This window comes from Mixophyes fleayi, chromosome 2 (genome assembly GCF_038048845.1).
Source record: "Mixophyes fleayi isolate aMixFle1 chromosome 2, aMixFle1.hap1, whole genome shotgun sequence".
Lineage (NCBI taxonomy): Eukaryota > Metazoa > Chordata > Amphibia > Anura > Limnodynastidae > Mixophyes > Mixophyes fleayi.
The window spans coordinates 112,715,727-112,734,320 of record NC_134403.1 but is presented as its reverse complement, the minus strand read 5'-3'; the positions used below and the strand labels follow the sequence as shown (position 1 = coordinate 112,734,320).

Sequence of the window (18,594 nt, the reverse complement as noted above, 5' to 3'; positions counted from 1 at the left end):
GTGTCAACAGTTTGTCTGCCCCTTTACCTTTAGATTGTAAGCTCTCAGGGCCATCTTCTCTCCTGTTCTCATTACCTGTAATTTTTGCTTACCAGCTACACTGTGCTCCTTCTTTTTGGGCTCTCTGCCCATTGTCTCCACTCCTCCAGTATCTACACCTCTTTCAGTGTCTCTAAACCCGTTACTGGCGCCCATGCTAATGGCCACAGATTTCAGCCAGCGCTTAATTTGTTAGTATAATTTGTTTCCTGTATTATACTGTTATACCATGTACTGTCTTGTTGTTTGCCCTCTGTACAGCACTGCAGACCATATGTGGCTCGCTATAAATAAAGGTTAATAATAATAGCAGCATATCAGCAAATAACCACTTTCAAATAGCATACTGACTTAAGTATCTTTCAACCCTCATATTCTGTTCTTTCCTTCCTACACCTCCTTTATTACATCATAGCCCCTCAGGCCATACCCATCACCACATTGCTATTTCCTTATTTTCTTTTTTACCTATTCACCCCCATTCACCACATGCAGACATAATGTGACATGATTTCCATTTCACAATACGCAAAATCATTTCCTCCCTAAACCCCACCTTGCAGTGTTCGCCTGATTTTTTTCTCCCTTTTGCACAAGTTATCCAATTGGGGATATAGACTGAATGTATATGGTTCCAGATTTTTTTTGCACTGAGCAAAAAAATAAAATGTTATTCCAGTGTCACAAATGAATTTATTGATGTCCTTTATACACTTGTGCATAACAGTTTTGGTCATAACTTTTAAGTGTGGGTTTCTTTTTTATGGATGCTTTCTTTTCCTAACGAACATAGTTGATGAAATTTATGTAGCAGTATTCCTTTGGGCTATTACAATATATGCATATTGCTAGTAAATATTTTACCTAATTGCATTACTGTATACAAAGACAGTATGTATGTTCTTGATTCAAAATTAAAGCACCTCGCTACAATATGCTACATGATGAAGTTAAATTAATCAGAAATATTGAGGTCAGAGTGAGCATTTTGGTATGATGGCATTTTCTGAATAGTTACACTTAACATATGTTGTTGTATCAAAACCTTTGTTAGGTTGACAAAACAATTAATTGTATAGTGGCTAAACTGTCAAACTATCTGTTAACTGGTTTTATCAATATGATTTCAATACCCATTTTTCACACATAGAATCATCACAGTCAGCATTGTTTGTTTGTAAGGTGCCACAAATATTGGCATTGCGGGGCAGTCAGAATGACAAATCATACAACAAACAAATCACGCATAAAAACAGAGCAAGTACAGACTAGGTTGATGAAGGAGGTGCAGATGTGAGACAGGGTAGAGAGGGCTCTGCTCATAACAGTTCACTCTAGAGGGAGAGGGCAATACTGAGACAATAGGAACTAATGGGACTCAGGGTAGAAATGGGACTGCAGCTGGTAAAATACCCAGAGACAGTAATATCATGTGGACTTAGGATAGGCTATAGTGAAGAGTTGGGTTTGGAAAGAGCCCTTGAAAGATTGGGGCACAGGTGTAATGGAAGTTGGGAGCAGCATTGAAGACGTTATGGAGGCAGGAGTGACAGGTGGTTATCAGAAAGGAGCCACGGTACAGGTGAGAGGGAGAGTTTCTTGTTATAGAGTCAGAGATGTATGAAAGGGGGAAGTTGGTAAAGGCTGTGAATAGCAAGCAGCCATCAGTGTAGATTGCCCAGAAGAGTAGTGCTTTATACCTAGCAGTGACTGAAAAAATTATACTTGATAAGGACCAGACCTGATCCGATAGAAGAGATTTACATCTGGTGCAACATTTTACCTCAAATTGACCATGTGTAATGACAATTCATCACATGCATTTATAAAATAAATTTTTATATATATATATATATATATATATATATATATATATATATATATATATATATATATATATATATATATGTGTGTGTATAATATGCTTCTTTATGTTCTATGTTGTATTGTAGATTGAGTTGGTTTGTATGTTCACAGTTTCCCTTTTATGAGTTTGCATTCTTCAACGTTAGTGCTCAGTTTTTCAGTTTTGCTTATGGCTTCACAGCATGGCTAATATCAAACTTCATTACATCTGAGCTCAAGACATGATCCGTAAAGAAGACGGGCCAGGTCTGTCTTAGTTTTGTGAGCATTTTAATAAGACCTAAATATCACATCAAATTACTTTCTTGTTCATGCTCCCAGCATAAATGATTGGACCTCAGTGCCTGTCAACTCCAGAGTGGATGATTAACAGACTTCTGCATAACTATTTCTATTTAAAGTGAAAATACACACTATATTCTAGTAATAGTTTCCGTTTTACATAAATATGAAGCAAAATAGAGGAATAAAACCCGATCAATGCTGAGAATGCTATTTCTCTCCATATTTGCATGTAATAAATTCTATAGGCAGAAGTGTTTTGGGCTGAACCATTATCAAACCTATAAATTTACTAGGAACTAGTAAATTGATGTAAATAAATAGTGTTTCCCGTGCTCAAATCAGCATAAAAATGGTGGATAACTTACTTGGCTTTTGCAACCAATAGCTTTCCACCCAAGCATGAGAAATGATCAGTTTTGTTTTATTATCGTATGTGTGTGCTTACATTGTTATTAAGCCTTGCCTAGTTACGACTCTATTAAATAGAGAAGGTAGCAAACACCCCCAGCTAAACGGTCACATGGCTAAACATTGTTTTTCACTGGAATAAGAAGTGACAAATGATTGAAAATGAGCACAATACATTGCAGAGGTAACATTTGTAGCTATACCCTATATGGCCATTTATCCCCCCCACCCCCCCCAAAAAAAAAACATGAGCAAATAAACTCACCTGTAGACACATAACTTCATTTGTGTTTGTTGTTTTTGTGGAAAGGTTTATTTTTCTGCTTAGTGTCTTACTTACTTACCTCTTTATTGTTTTCAGAGTCTGTCGAGCAACACAATCCAGGAGAACACTGCACCCAGTGGACGATTTAAGCTGGATGTCCTAAAGAACAAGGCTAAGAAATCCTTGACCAACTCTCTGGAAAATATCTTTTCAAGGGTATGAGTGAGACTTTAAGATATACATATAAGTTTTATTTGGTTTCCAAAAAATATATATATTTTTTATTTTTTTTTTCACTGCATATTTTAAAACTTATACATGTAAACTTGCAGTGTCGCACAGAGAGACCAGGCTGTATATGGAAATGGATAATACACTTCTGTAACTCTACACTTTACAATGAATAACATCCCTGAATACTATCTCTTTATTTCCGTTGGGGAACTACCAATGTGACTACCAAAACCTTCATTGTGAATTAAAAACATTGGTATTAGGTGGTGGTTGCTATAATAATGAACCTTTTAAATCCCCAATTTTACAGATACAAGTGATGTAGGTAAATTTACATTCTTCAAAGTTAACCTGACTTTCCACTGCAATGTCAGCTTTTTAACTAGGTGCAGGTCACAAAGATGAGCCTGCAGTCATTTATGTTGCTGTGACAACATTGGCCCTGTCCTTTTGTTTAAATCAACCAATCCATGCACTGCATTTCTGCAAAGCATTTTCATATATATTAATGTCTAATAGGGGCTTTAAATTGCTCTTTAAGATTAAAGCTGATGTTTTATTAACCTGTGATGCTCTGCAAGCCTCCACTCTGCTCCTGTGTGCTCCTACTGATTACCTGATTCACACAGGCAGATCACTGTTGTCTCTCTCTGTGCACGCGTCATTTGCTTGTACTGTGAAGAATTCAGGAGAGGGGCATCTGTGACTGCTGTGTTTATTTTAATCAGGCAGTCGTAAACAGAAGAGCCGCACGAGGACCATTGGGGGCTTCAGGTGACAGATCAGGCAATTGAGGCATCACAAGTAAAGCACCAAATTTAAACTTCACATAGTAAATGGCACCTTTATTTGAAGTTTTGGGTGGAGTTCTTCTTTAAATAACCAGCAGCCTTGCAGGTTGTTTAATGTAAAATGGCTACTAATAGCACTCATATATACACTAGTTTCAATAATTATCTGTCCTAGAGATTTTTGAGACAATGGTTGTATCACAAAGGATGCTTTTGTTTATTAATTTAATATATATATTTGTCTTTATCTATTCATTTTTGAGAATTATAGTGGTATAATTGAGAATTGAGAATTCTGGATGTGGATTTGTTAACATATCTTTGTGATATGCCCACATAATAGCATAGAGTAGAACTCCTATTATCATGTGGGCTGACCCATTCCTTTTTTTCTCAACTACTAGTTCAGCAGTGAGCAACATGTGGTCTGCCAAGCTTACACCTGCGCGCCCCAGTCACCTGCTCCTGATCTTATCAAAATGGGGGCAGCCAACTTCTGCATTACGTGACCTCCTCTGTACAGTGCAGGGCGGTCACGCAGCATACCTAGAGGAGGAAGGGAGTGCACTGTGCTCTCCCTCCTTCCTCTTTGTGGCCACTTTGAAGGCTGGAGGGCCGCTCTTTCATGTTGTCTTACTATACTAGTTGCTTACCAATTGTGCTTTTATGCTCATAGTGTTGCTTTGTTGTATTGGTTATAGCATATAATTCACAACGTGACCTAAGTTTGCTAATTTGTCTAGAATGACATTAAGGGTCATTTGCGAACTGCAAAATCTGCGGACCTTCCCTGTTTCTTTGGGCATGCAAGTGAGCATTCTTGTTGCCATGGACATCTCAAGGTGTCACCCATTTCATTGCCTTTAAAAACGCTTAGAGGCTAAAATAAAAGGATACTTTCCTCACAATGTTCTCATGCCCAGATGAGCCAAAAAACCTCTATGACAAGCGTGTCACTCCCAGGAACAAGGAAGGATATACAGCACCTAGTATGCCTACTCTCCAATCATTTATTGTCCATTCTGTCAGAAGCCAATTAACCTACCAGTATGTTTTTGGACTGTCATGGAAACAAACACAAACCAGAGGAGACCATACAAACGTCAGACAGGTAGGGCTCTGGTTGGACTCGTACTCATGGGTTCACAGCACTGCTAAACACTTTTCCACCATGCTGCCCTTAATTCAATAAACATGAGTTCAGGTTCAGAGATACCCACTGTTTTTATTGTTCAATAGAGGATATTTGCTCGGCCTCAATGGCAATGATGGGATCTGTTTTCACTTGGGCCATCTACATGGATGATCAAACTGCATTCTTCAGACTGAACTCATTGGGAAAATGTGGCTTGTTAGTGTGGTCATGTGACAGCTGCATACTTTGTTGGACCTTGATCAGCGTTCTAGAAGTACCAATCGACATTTGAATGATTCCAATACACAAGATATTACATTAGTTATTTGACATTTCCAATTCTACTGCAAGAATGAAGATTCCGTTTAGATTTTTAAAGAGGAAAACAACAGATGTTTAAATTTAATTTGTATTCTCTATTTGTGTTTGGATTTAATCACATTTTATAATGAAAATGCAACTTTCATATTTAGTAATAACTGTCAAGACAATATTCTCTTGTGTATATGATTCTTTATTGCAAAATTCTATTGTGCACAAATAGAGTTCACATCTCTGTGCTATGGTGGAGAAAAATTATATTTTTACATCTGGCGCAAATGCTTTTGAACTGGACGAATCTTGAGATGATTCAACATATGTACATAAATAAGTTTTTTTGTTTTTTTACTGCATGTTTTCCTACATACATTTGGTTCTCAACTGTGTCCATCTATAAATAAGTCCCTGGATGTGCCGAAATAAACATGGTCAGCTTGGCATATATCAACATACACATCTACTCTTACCTTTCAGAGGCTCCTACCTAAACTTGAAGTGCACCTCCGTTTGTAGGGAAGTGGAAGAATCCTGAGGCTCGCTGTGCAAGTGTACACGTTATATCAAACGTTCAGCCGCCTATGACTTTAGAACCAACCCTTTAACTGAATAAAACTTTTTTATTCCACTTTTTTCCAAAATACTGTTCAGTTTATCTTCAGTAATACGTTAAATTATTTATGGCCCATTAGGATTTCTTTATGACATGTGACACTTTTATGTGTTTGTAGCTTTTTTCTTTGTATTAGACAAACTGTGTTCAGAAATTAACTTCTCCACCAAAGTGCAACTGGAAGGTAAAAAATGTGTCCATGAAAAGTATCCACTAGATCCCAATATCTGCCAACTCAGATCTGGTGCAAAAAACCCCAAACCTTGTATGGAGTAGAAATGCTTGTGTACCCTTCCACACCTTTCACACAGAAGGGAACAAAACTTAAAATGCGGCCGCTCCACGCTTTTATCTCATTTCAGTAACCTGCTGTGTAGCACTAGACACTCCAATGTGTCTATTCCATGTGCCAAGTCAGTCCAACTCCTCCCATCAGCCAGTGCAAACTTCTGCTCCTCCATAATCGCCGCCATCTTTTCATCAAATATCAAATTCATGAGCTATGGTGGACATCTAGGGGCACTTGCACAATGGTGTTTTTTGATTATTTTTTTTATTTGGAGGGGGATTCACAAGAAATCACAATATATTGCCACCTTCCTAGTATATCCATTTATTCATCCTAGCAAACATCAAACATATACTTTAGAATTTACTAAAAGCACAACATTCTTTATCTGCCCATTGCCCGTCTCCCAAGCAGAAGTAGCAGGTAGTTGATGAAGCTTTATTTAACTAAAGAACAAAACAATCGATTGCGGCATTTCTCTACAGGGAGCAAGTCGCATGAGAGGCAGACTGGGGAGTATGGACAGCTTTGAGCGCTGCAATAGCTTTACATCTGACAAGGTAAGTGAGCTCTCTCTAAGCTATGACTATAATCCTGGTAAAAGTTGTGGTAACGTTAGCCCACGCTAGGAATTAATATATATAATAGCACAGGATGTTGATATCGCCATATTAGTCTTTTCTGCTTTATCTGTAATTAATGAGAATAACAAAGTGTTGTGTAGTGTGCTTATTATAAGCCCACTTTGTGACAGTGCTGTAATATTTTCCGTCCACTAGTCTCAGTCATACTGTATGTAACTCTGAACTTCCTGTTTCATGTAACCTGTGATTCACTGAGAACTGCACCTTCATGTCTCCTTCACTCCATGTGAAAGACACAACAGCAGTATGATTCTGTTTTTCTTGTAGCGCTGAGTTACCAGCCTTCTTCATAATAATAGACTGTTTTCCAGGATATTATACTGACAGCACAGGAAACTTGTGTCCAGGAAACCAGCAAGTTTGAAAAAAAGTCATTATTGTTCACTACAAAAAATGTTTACCCCTCGATATGATACTGTGTTCTGCTAGGAACTGTTATTGGTCAGTATTTTGAGATCTCTCCCTGTATTTTCTCCTTTTTCTGCCCAGACTGTTAATTAGTGTAACAAATTAACATACAGTAGACTTCATCTGTTACATCTGTGAAGGTGGAAGAGATCAAGCCCAGTATTGTGAGGAACGATTGAATAATCTGCATTCATAAGAAGGAAGGATCCCTAACATCTTGTCTCACCACAGGACTGTTCACCAGGAGATTCCCCGCCTGCCACTCCACCGTCTTCTCCTGTGTCTTCATCTTGGCAGTCATTTCCAGAGGAAGATCCAGACTCTCCCCAGTTTCGCAGACGGGCGCACACTTTCAGCCACCCTCCATCCAGTGCCAAGAGAAGAATAACGTTTCCTGACACAAAGTCACCAAACAGCAGGTCCCCCCTTCAGAGACAGAACTCACTAGCCTGTGATGGGGTACAAAGCAGGTCAGTTACATTTTGATGTTCAATAATATACATGGTAAATTAATTCCCTATCTTGTTATTACACTTGTGATTTTTCTTATTATTATTGTACATAAACTTATCTGAGTTTCATTCAATCCCTTTAAGGTGAAGCACAATCATCCATACTAATATGTTATTTACTATCTAACCTTTTAATTTAGCTGTATATCTATTTGTCTGTTCTACCTAATGAGCAGGTTCCTGAAACAATGCATGTATGTTGCCTGTTTTGGGATAGCTTAGAACAATGACTTGGGTTTTAGTTTGACAATTAAATGAAAGTGCCTATGAAATGTATATTTAAATATTGTGTAACTAAGCAACTTGCCATAAAGCTGTAAAGATATCACCAAACCCATGAAGTTGCATTAAAGTCGATGGTAGACTAAAAATCTCCAATAAAGATTGTCAGGTTTATATCACAAAAAGTCTATTTTACATTTAGAATATATTGTTTAGCTGAAACTAATTACTACATTGGAGTACTGTAAAAAATCCAATAAATGACATTAAAATCACATGACCATATTAAAAAAGGGATAATGATCTTATCCCAAAATATGTGCGTTTTCCTTTCCCCTTTACATAATTTGAAAGAGAATGTTCTGGTAAAATGACACGCTGTCCCAGTGCTGCAAATTTGCTCTGTAGTTGGCAACCTGATCCAATGTAATTTTATAATAGAACAGAAGGTGTTATGCAGTGCTCTCTATTTAAACACATTTTAATAAGCAAAGTTTTAAACAGTAGTCATTCAATGTTATTTGAGGACAAGTGAGTTTCAGAGCCAGATTTTGCACTGGAAGCTTTCACCCTTAATTTGGGCCTGAAACTGACTAATTTACGGTCATAAAAGCGCCATGAATATAGCATATTTCTGCCTCTGTTCACACGTATGGTAAAATTCATCCAGCTCTGCACCTGTTTCATATGCACCAAGTTTACGTCAGGCACACATACACCCACGTGTACATAACCAGGTCATAAGGATAATAAAAATTTGTTATTTGTTTTGCTAGCAAAAAACACACTCGTTATTAGGATTTAGATAGTACAACATATAAAATTTTCCATCTCGTCTACGAATGAAAGTATGAAAAAATGCATTCTTAAAATACAGCCACAAAATTCTATAATATATGCATGAACAATGAAGAAAGCACCTATCGGCTTCAGAGGTGAATTCACAATCAGCCAATCAGAAGAGGCCAGCTAGTGCTAGCAACCATCCTCATTATGAACCTGTATTTGCACCTGCCCTCTGTTAGGTGCAGAAGACAGACGTATATGTCTCTCTGCTGGGTTGCCTCAGCCGCGTTTTTGTGAACATGCACCGACCGACCTACGTTGCACCTCCCCAGTTGTAAGGAGGCACAAGTGTCAGATGCATGCAACTCTACATGCGCTCAAATGCATGCGCTCTTTTTGAGGGCATGCGAAACTTATGCCTCGCAAATGGGGGGGTTCATCCAACTCTGCATCGGGCCCATTGTATGCTTCTTCTTTGAGTAAACACACCTGATGGCTGTATTTGCTTACAGTACCGGGACAGTTTCCGAATTGCACTACACAATAGAAGCAGATTTAGAGGCATTTTAGAAAGACAGAGAGAAATCGGTTTACCCGATATCCGGTCAGGCCAGTCCAAGCTGTTAGATGAGGCAGCCTGTTGAATTAATCACTAGTTTACTGTATATAGCTCCAAGTATTACTGTTGGGTATTACCTATAATGCCAAATGGTATTCCACATTAATGTCCAATAATGTCTTACTCTATGGCATTAGAAACATATGAAATACACACTGATTAAGATTTGGAGACCAGTCGTTCATTTTAAACCTATATTAAAATATTCCATCCTCCTCATCATCATCACCATTTATTTATATAGCGCCACTGATTCCGCAGCGCTGTATAGAAAACTCACTTGCATCAGTCCCTGCTCCATTGGAGCTTACAGTCTAAATTCCCTAACATACACACACAAACAGACAGAGAGACTAGGATCAATTTTGATAGCAGCCAATTAACCTACTAGTATGTTTTTTGGAGTGTGGGAGGAAACCGGAGCACCCGGAGGAAACCCACGCAAACACGGGGGGACTCCACACAGATAAGGCCATGGTCGGGAATTGAACTCCTGACCCCACACCTGTAAGGCAGAAGTGCTAACCACTAAGCCACCGTGCTGCCCATACAGCGTTTATCTCATATTGAAGAGTGTTAGTACAGAAAAGAGTAAATGGTCCCCTGTGTATTATATTTAATTATGGTGTTTAGGAAATTATGGTGTCCCAGAATTTCCCTGTTAATATTTTCAACGTCTGTGCTAATAATATTGTTTTCTGTTATTGCCGATGCTCAGCCCTGTTCCTATTGTCCGACGTATCCGCACTGAGAGTGAACCTTCGTCCTCCAGTCTCCCCTCATCCTTCTCTACCCCTTCTTTTCTGAAAAGTTTTTACCAGGGTTCAGGGAGACGTCCCACACAGTCTGAGAGTGATACTCCCAAGAGGTGAGACAACGAGCAGCTGCTTTCCATACACGTCCTGAGCTTTGTGTATGTCTGCTCGCAGCTCGCTTGCCTTGATGGATTAATCTAATCTTGGACTGCAGGTTGCAGTCTGTATGGTAACTCTGCTTGTGTATGGCCCAATAATTACCTTAATTGGTCTCTTACATGGTAAAACGCTCGGCTGTGCAAACGATAAAGTGCGATTAACAGCAAATCAATTAATGTCATTCTTCCTAAATCTGTTATCTGTTTTTATTAGAGCAGGATAACGCTAGCACTTTTGAATGCAGTATTCTTAAGCTAAAAAAATGTGGTGTTCAGAAGACCATTTAGTGACAGAAGATGTCCTTACATTAAATAATAAACCTTGTTATATTAAATCGGAAACACTGTTTCCCTCTCGGACCACATGCAGCGTTTTTACAGCTGAAGCTCTCCTGAACTGCTCTTATGTGACCGGTCAGCTGTGTTTTCTACTGGATGTAATGGGCCGTTATCCAAACTTCTGAACATGACATCTTTTTTGGGCTGGGATCACCAAGTGTTCAATAGTGCCAATTTTACACCACTCTGAAAGTCATCACATTTGTCTGTCTGCACAGCAGTACTAATAACATTTACTGGGTAATTTTGCATGATTCAATGTCTCTAACTAATTGTAATGTTTTTAAGTATATGATAATTGAATCTTATATCAGGGTTAGGGATAAAATCTTGGGCTGCGGCTTATCAATGTTACGTCATTGTCTCTTGGTGCTGTCTTATTGCATTTATTGTATTTGTGCACTGCAAAGATTGGCATAATTAATGATACTTTTCCAGCATTTAAAGTTTTGGGTGCGTGAGTCAGCCCAGTTGTTTTGGTTAAGATGAAAATAAACACTGATATAATTTATGCAGTTGAAGTCATGCGTGTATTGGGCACTTAGAGTGTGTTTCCTTGGATTGTTATCCTGCTAGGAATGTAATGCCTATCCCATTACGCAAAAATATCAAACGTTATGCTGTAGCTGAGAAACTGCACTTTTCTTACCGAAAACCATCCTTAACTATGTTCACGACTATATTAATAAAAGTAGTATAAGAATTTAGTAGTTGGCATAAAGTATTTACTGATTATCTGAGTGTACAGTATAACTATTGTTTTTCAGTGAACTAATTCTTCCAGGACACATACTACAGTACAAACATGTGTGCCTTGCAGGAATGTAACTTTGTAAATGGCTGGTGTATATCTGTCTAGTCCACGATCTCTCTGATGATCCCCTTCAGTCTGGATTATCTGCACCATAGTCCACTGACACAGCTCTTATTAGAGTTTAATTATCTTCCTGCTGCTAAGTCAAAGGGGGATTTGCCTATATTATAGTATACTATGTACTTTCTAGTTTGCAGGTTTTGCCTCTTCTCTCTGTGTGTTTCCAATGGAGAAATAATGTACAATCAGCATTTTTGGTTTTCAGTACCTCTCTATGCAGAGGTCTGCCAACACTACCTCCTATATATGTCTTCTGTTTTGAATAACACCAGTAGTTGTCTCTTAATAGTTTGCCCACCATGTTTTCTCTCTAACTTAAAATTAGTCTGCCCATGACAGTCCAGTACGTTCCCTCTTTCCTCTTACATAAAATCACTATACTGTGCGCAACACTACAAACACTACTAAATCTTACCTCCAGACGGTGGGGTTATATTGATTCTGATGTGGCCTTTACGTCCCACATTTAATCCCTTGCAAAATCATGTTGCAACAATATTTTACAATTACAATCTCAACATTTTCTACTTCGACCTATAGTCAAAGTGGTGGTATGTCATACTGCCACTATCCCACTCCCTGCATTGTAAAACTAACCTATTCAATTCACTTATACCCCATTTACACTGCCTCAAAAATCTGTGTTATTGCCGGGGTGAACCCTGGTAACACGGGTCGAGGCTGAGTGTGAACAGGGTGCCCTGCATCTCCCCGGGTCAGATGAACCGGGAATTGAACCTGGGTTTTTTGAAGGGTTATTTCTGGGTCTTACCCAGGTAAATGCCAGTCTGACCTGGGTCTCACCGAAAACTATAATAAATGTAAAAAAAAAAATAATCAACATCACAAGAGGAGCCAATCAAAGCTCCTCTTGTGATGTTACCAGGGAGACCCGGGCAGACACTGGAATTTCCCGGGTTGGGAGGGTTCATATATCCGGGATATTTCTGGGTCGGCAATGTGAACGAGGTATTACATTTCCGTTACATTTTTCATACCGCCACTTCTAAATATTCACTTCGACACTTACCTCAACTTTGATAACACAAATCAGCCCTCAATTAACCAAACTGGCTCCACTTCAATTCACCCTTAATGCATCTGCCAGGCTAATTTTCCTTAATTAGTGTTTTACTAGTCAGGCCACTCTGAACTTGAAGGATCCACTTCAAAATTCTGGTTCTCATGTACCCCAATGCTGAACTCTCCTACTTTCCTTTCTTACTGCTTTGCAGTCTGCCAATTACGTAGAGCCATCGCCATGTCTTATCTAATCATGCCTCCTGTCTCCAAGAGATTCTTTCATACTGTTGTACTGAATTCATCTCTTCACAATTTGTAAATATGATTTTTTTTATTGTTATTATTATTATTATTATTATTTATTATTATTATTTTTATTAAATTATTATTATTGTTATTCTTTATAAGGCGCCACAAGATTTCCGCAGCTCAGCAAATATTACAAACAATAGAACTTACAAGGTATAACACAGGTATAGCACAGAACAATAAACAAGTACTACTAAGACTCCAAAAGATCCAAGCAAGGCCAGTATTAGTGTAGCTGAAGCAGAAGTAAGAAGTATTGAGACTGGAGGGAAGAGTTTAATAGTAAATAACTTCATCTATTCCTAAACAAATTATTTGCTCTTCATTTACAACGGTCAGACAACATCCTGCCTGTGTTATCTCCTCCCCAGTTAAAGCATCTTAACACACTGTGTTTCCGTGCTTGCACAGAAACTAGCTGGGTCACCAGTTTTACACTTTAGCTGATCCACTGTATAAATATAAAATAAACACTATCTTCCATATTATTTCCCTTTTCTCATTTATTACTTCATTATTTATCTTATTTTTTAATATTCTCTGCAAAGCATTGCATAATATGTAGGCATATCTAAATAACTGTTAATACATTTAGATCATAAGTTCTATTGAGAAGGCCCCTCTCATTTTACGTTTCATTTTTTGTTACGCTATTTGTCATTGTCATTGTGTGTTAAGTTTGTTTTCTTTCTGTACATCACCGTGGAATATGTTGGTGTTCTAGAAAATAATGGAATGAATAATATGAACAGTGTTGTCAAATATCAATATGTTGAGCAGTAGGCAGTAATGTATAGTAATATGATACACTAATGCCCATTAATACACCACAAATAGTAAAGCCTAGCAAAATATATAACATTAGTAGTAATGTCCAATAATATGTATAGTCTAGCAGTATGTCAGCAGTAACGGTAATGTCCATTAAAAAGTTACCAATATGAGTAATTCCCAGTAATGTGCCACCAATACCTGCAGTAGAAGTATGCAGAGTTGTGTGGAAGTAGTGCAGAGTTGTGTGGCAGCAGTGGAAGTAGTGCACAGTTCTGGTGCAGTAGTGGAAGTAGTGAGGAGTTCTGGGGCAGCAGTGGAAGTAGTGCACAGCTCTGGGGCAGCAGTGGAAGTAGTGCACAGCTCTGGGGCAGCAGTGGAAGTAGTGCGCAGTTCTGGGGCAGCAGTGGAAGTAGTGCGCAGTTCTGGGGCAGCAGTGGAAGTAGTGCACAGCCCTGGTGCAGCAGTGGAAGTAGTGCGCAGCTCTGGTGCAGCAGTGGAAGTAGTGCGCAGCTCTGGGGCAGCAGTGGAAGTAGTGCACAGTTCTGGTGCAGTAGTGGAAGTAGTGAGGAGTTCTGGGGCAGCAGTGGAAGTAGTGCGCAGTTCTGGGGCAGCAGTGGAAGTAGTGCGCAGTTCTGGGGCAGCAGTGGAAGTAGTGCACAGCCCTGGTGCAGCAGTGGAAGTAGTGCGCAGCAGTGGCAGTAGTGCGCAGCTCAGGGGCAGCAGTGGAAGTAGTGCGCAGCTCTGGGGCAGCAGTGGAAGTAGTGCACAGCTCTGGGGCAGCAGTGGAAGTAGTGCGCAGTTCTGGGGCAGCAGTGGAAGTAGTGCACAGCCCTGGTGCAGCAGTGGAAGTAGTGCGCAGCTCTGGGGCAGCAGTGGCAGTAGTGCGCAGCTCAGGGGCAGCAGTGGAAGTAGTGCGCAGCTCAGGGGCAGCAGTGGAAGTAGTGCGCAGCTCTGGGGCAGCAGTGGAAGTAGTGCGCAGTTCTGAGGCAGCAGTGGAAGTAGTGCGCAGCTCTGGGGCAGCAGTGGAAGTAGTGCGCAGCTCTGGGGCAGCAGTGGAAGTTGCTCCCAGCAATTGCTATCAGTAGTAGAAGTGCCCATTAATTTGTCAGTATTAGTGCCCAGTAATCTGCTACAATGCCTATTAATGAGCCATTAGTATTAGTAATGCCATTAAAATGCCAGTACTGTTCCAGCACTAGTAGCAGTGCTCAGGCATATGCCATTAGTATGCTAGTAGTGAAACCCAACACACAGTTATGGTCCACCAATGATTAGATGTCCATACTCATCTTCCCATTTATACCAGTGTTTCTTCGTCTCATCCCCAGTCCTCGAAAATATAGGCATGAAACACTTGGCAGCACTACCACCGCCTCTCCTTCATCATCATCATCACCATTTATTTATATAGCGCGCTAATTCCGTAGCGCTGTACAGAGAAATCATTCACTTCAGTCCCTGCCCCATTGGAGCTTAAAGTCTAATTTCCCTAACATAAACAAACAGACAGACAGAGACTAGGGTCAATTTTGATAGCATCCAATTAACCTACTAGTATGTTTTTGGAGTGTGGGAGGAAACCGGAGCACCCGGAGGAAACCCACGCAAACACAGGGAGAACATACAAATTCCTCATCCATCCATCTAAAAATCAGGGTACCCACTCTTACTTCCTCATGCTGATGAAGGTGGCGTTTATGCCCCAAGCCTTTGGTGGAGTGTAGGATGTTACCCGTGGGGATTCCACACTGGTGTTTTACAGTGTTTTATTATTCTGCATATATCCAGTACAGTTCTTTCCACTTTAGAAGAGATGAACGTGGCAGCACCAGCCAGTAAAATATAAGACTGTTGAACTGATGGAAGCCAGTTTACCACTTTTATATGTATGAATAGAGACCTTTGTACTTGGAGGTTTAAAATGTGGTTTTATTTAACAATTTTAGTTCCACTTTGTCACTATTTTTTTTTAACAAGTTTAGCTTCCTCAAAATATACACTGCACATAGCACACGTTAGGTAGCTGGGTGTATAATACTGATATAACAGGGGATTTCCTCTCTCCAACCATGTATTCTACTCATGTGGTTGGAAAGTTTATATAACACTGGTTTTATAGCTAAATACTGAATCTGAAAAGAGTGATCAAAGAACAGCATGCATGAATGTCTGCCTGATAAAACTGTGGGTACAACTATTGTAAGGGGCACATGTCTTTGGACTCTGGCTGGAGTGTAGTGTGAGTGTATAGTAGAGGTAACTAGAAGACAATGTAGCCAAAATAATTTCTTTACCAGTACTGTCAACCAGTGTTGTTATTTAGTAACCAGCACTGGTAAAGTATAAGCAGAATCTGCTTGTGAGCTCTTACAATTTAAATGGAGAAAAGGTGCAGATTTGCTGAGAATAGAGTTGGTCATGGGTGTGTCAAGCAACAGGGTATAGGACAAACAAAGTGATAAAATACTTAAGGGGGAATTCAGTTCTGTACGATGTGCCTCCAGAACGGTCACAAGAGCACTCCGCGGCTATGCAACATCTAAGACTATTCCTCGCACTACTTAAGGTGCGCAGGAAGATCTGAGATGTCATAGTACCCAGTACGTAGCTGAACATCAGGGTGATGTTTGGTGGCACATAGTGCAGAATTGAATTACCCCTTCGTTCCCCTATGTAGAATGAGTGGTACAGTGTATGATTTTATATGATAAAGATAGTTCTTAGAAATGTGTTTAGGAACCATTGTAAGGACTGTCTGGGGGCGATTGAATTAGCTGTGAGGTTCCGTAAATTACAGTAATAAGAAAATCGCTGATTTTTGCACGCAGCCTTTTGAGGTGCAATCAAAAGTGAACGAAGATCAATAAATACAAAGCATGTGGAAATTTAACACGCAAGGCTACTACTGAACCTTGCAGCTAATTAAATTGCCCCCCTCAGAGTGCATCCTTAGATTGTGCAGCTGCTGGGGTGAATGAGCCAGAAAAGTTTTTATAATAGATCACAGGAAGCAGAGTGTGGAGGGGAGGGCTAGTTAACAAAGACCATGAAGTGGACAAGTAGTTATATGATTGATATGATAAAATCAACATTTTGGTGAGATCTTGTGTATTGTAGGAAGTTAAATAGGTACAAATGGGAATATAATATTTATTAATTGGATTGAAAAATTGAGAGAGTGGTATGAAGCAGAGATACAGGACATGTCGATGGATAATACCACTGAGCCCTGAGATGTCCCAACAGAAATTTTGAGATAAGGTGATGCACCACTGTGACAGACACATAAATGTGTGTTGTAAAGTTTGATAGAAAAGTGTGATGGGGATTAATCAGAGGGCTTAGAGGGTAGGGCATTTGGTGGTGTGCTGTATTGTACTTGTTACAAGGTTCATGAGTATTAATAAAGAATACTGATCTTCGTACCAAGACTTGAAATGAACAAGTAATTTGCCAGTTTAATAAAAACAGTTTCTGCAGCTTTGATGGTCGATGTCAAATTCTACAGCAGTGGTGCTCACCGGTTTTAGGCTGGAACCACAAAACTCAGTGTACCACTGTTCTTGGACTCCTGGATGTATCAAGCTGCGAGTTTCCGGGGGTTTGAAAAGTGTAGATGTTGGATAGCCAATCAAATTCTAGTTATCATTTTGTGGAATGTGCTAAATAACTGATGACTAGAATCTGACTGGTTGCTATAGGCAACATCTCCACTTTTCAAACCCCCCGGAAACTTGCAGCTTGATACATTTAACCCCAAGGGCTAGATTTACTAAGCTGCGTGTTTGAAAAAATGGGGATGTTGCCTATAGCAACCAATCAGATTCTAGCTGTCATTTTATAGAATGTACTAAATAAATGAAAGCTAGAATCTGATTGGTTGCTATAGGCAACATCCCCACTTTTTCAAACCCGCAGCTTAGTTAACCTAGCCCCAAGTGTCAGTATGAATGCATTGCATTACTGACTATCTTGGGAACCCCAAAACCTGCTACTGCAACCTCACTTGGGGTCCCACATGACTCTGTTGTAGCAGATCTTTTTAGAGACAAAATGGGTTAGACCATTGTATTCCAGTCTATCAGTCTGTGAAGCAGAGATGAAGAGGATTGGGGTTACTAGGACATGTTGCAAGAAGTAAAAATAAATAAATATTAATTTAATATTTTTATTCTTTTAACATTAGGGTGTTTACCACTCTAAATTTTCTAAACATGTTTTAAAGTGAGAGATTTAAAATGTATGCATTTTAAAGTGTTCAATATCCATGAGCAGGGAGATTGAGGGACCTCTTTATGAAAGTATTCAAAAGGATAGGTAGTTATATGGGAAGTAGAAAGAAGTTCACCAGTCCCCTCACCACAGTGCCAGGTTGTCAGAACTGCAAGGCCACCTGTAATCACCACTGCAGAGCATCCACTACTAGATGATCCCAGTTGTGTAGTTGTCTGTTAACCAGACAAGTTGTACATTCCAGAGGGAAAGAAAAATTCAGCTATAAAATTAATTTCACTAATGGCATTTCTTGCTAGTACAAATAGGTAGAAAATGTAAACGTCTTATTCAATATTTGTGAAAAAACTGTATGTTAGTTATATAAACCTGTGTGTTTAGAAACATATAACATGTATTTTGCACCATATTGAAAAAGTCAATTGTCTGTTGTCATCAAATTCAGATTTTGTTTTGGTTTTTAGTGCCGTGAGTAAAGCCTCACAACACAGTGGAGTGTGAGAGAAATGCATTAAAATGATGTTTTTTGATCTTGCTTTGCTTCTCTCCATATCTTATGGAACAGTTGTATACATTTGCACTGTTTTTTCAACACATACGTATGAATGAACTTTATTAAGAATAATGAACTTTAAATATAATGTGTTTTTCAATAGTTACTTAGTGTACATAAACTACATTATATATGCATTGAT

The 18,594-nt window shown here is 39.2% G+C and overlaps 1 protein-coding gene across 2 annotated transcripts in view; it reads left to right on the top strand.

Annotated features, from left to right (window-relative positions):
• Positions 1-18,594, top strand: part of TBC1D4 (TBC1 domain family member 4) — a 136,618-nt gene that overhangs the window by 97,484 nt on the left and 20,540 nt on the right. Inside the window, exons 8-11 of one of the 2 annotated variants that reach the window (XM_075199820.1) lie at positions 2,960-3,079; positions 6,729-6,803; positions 7,527-7,765; positions 10,153-10,302. In XM_075199820.1, the coding sequence (XP_075055921.1) occupies positions 2,960-3,079; positions 6,729-6,803; positions 7,527-7,765; positions 10,153-10,302 (584 nt within the window). The remainder of the gene's footprint in view (positions 1-2,959; positions 3,080-6,728; positions 6,804-7,526; positions 7,766-10,152; positions 10,303-18,594) is intronic. The other variant, XM_075199821.1, reaches the window with a different exon arrangement.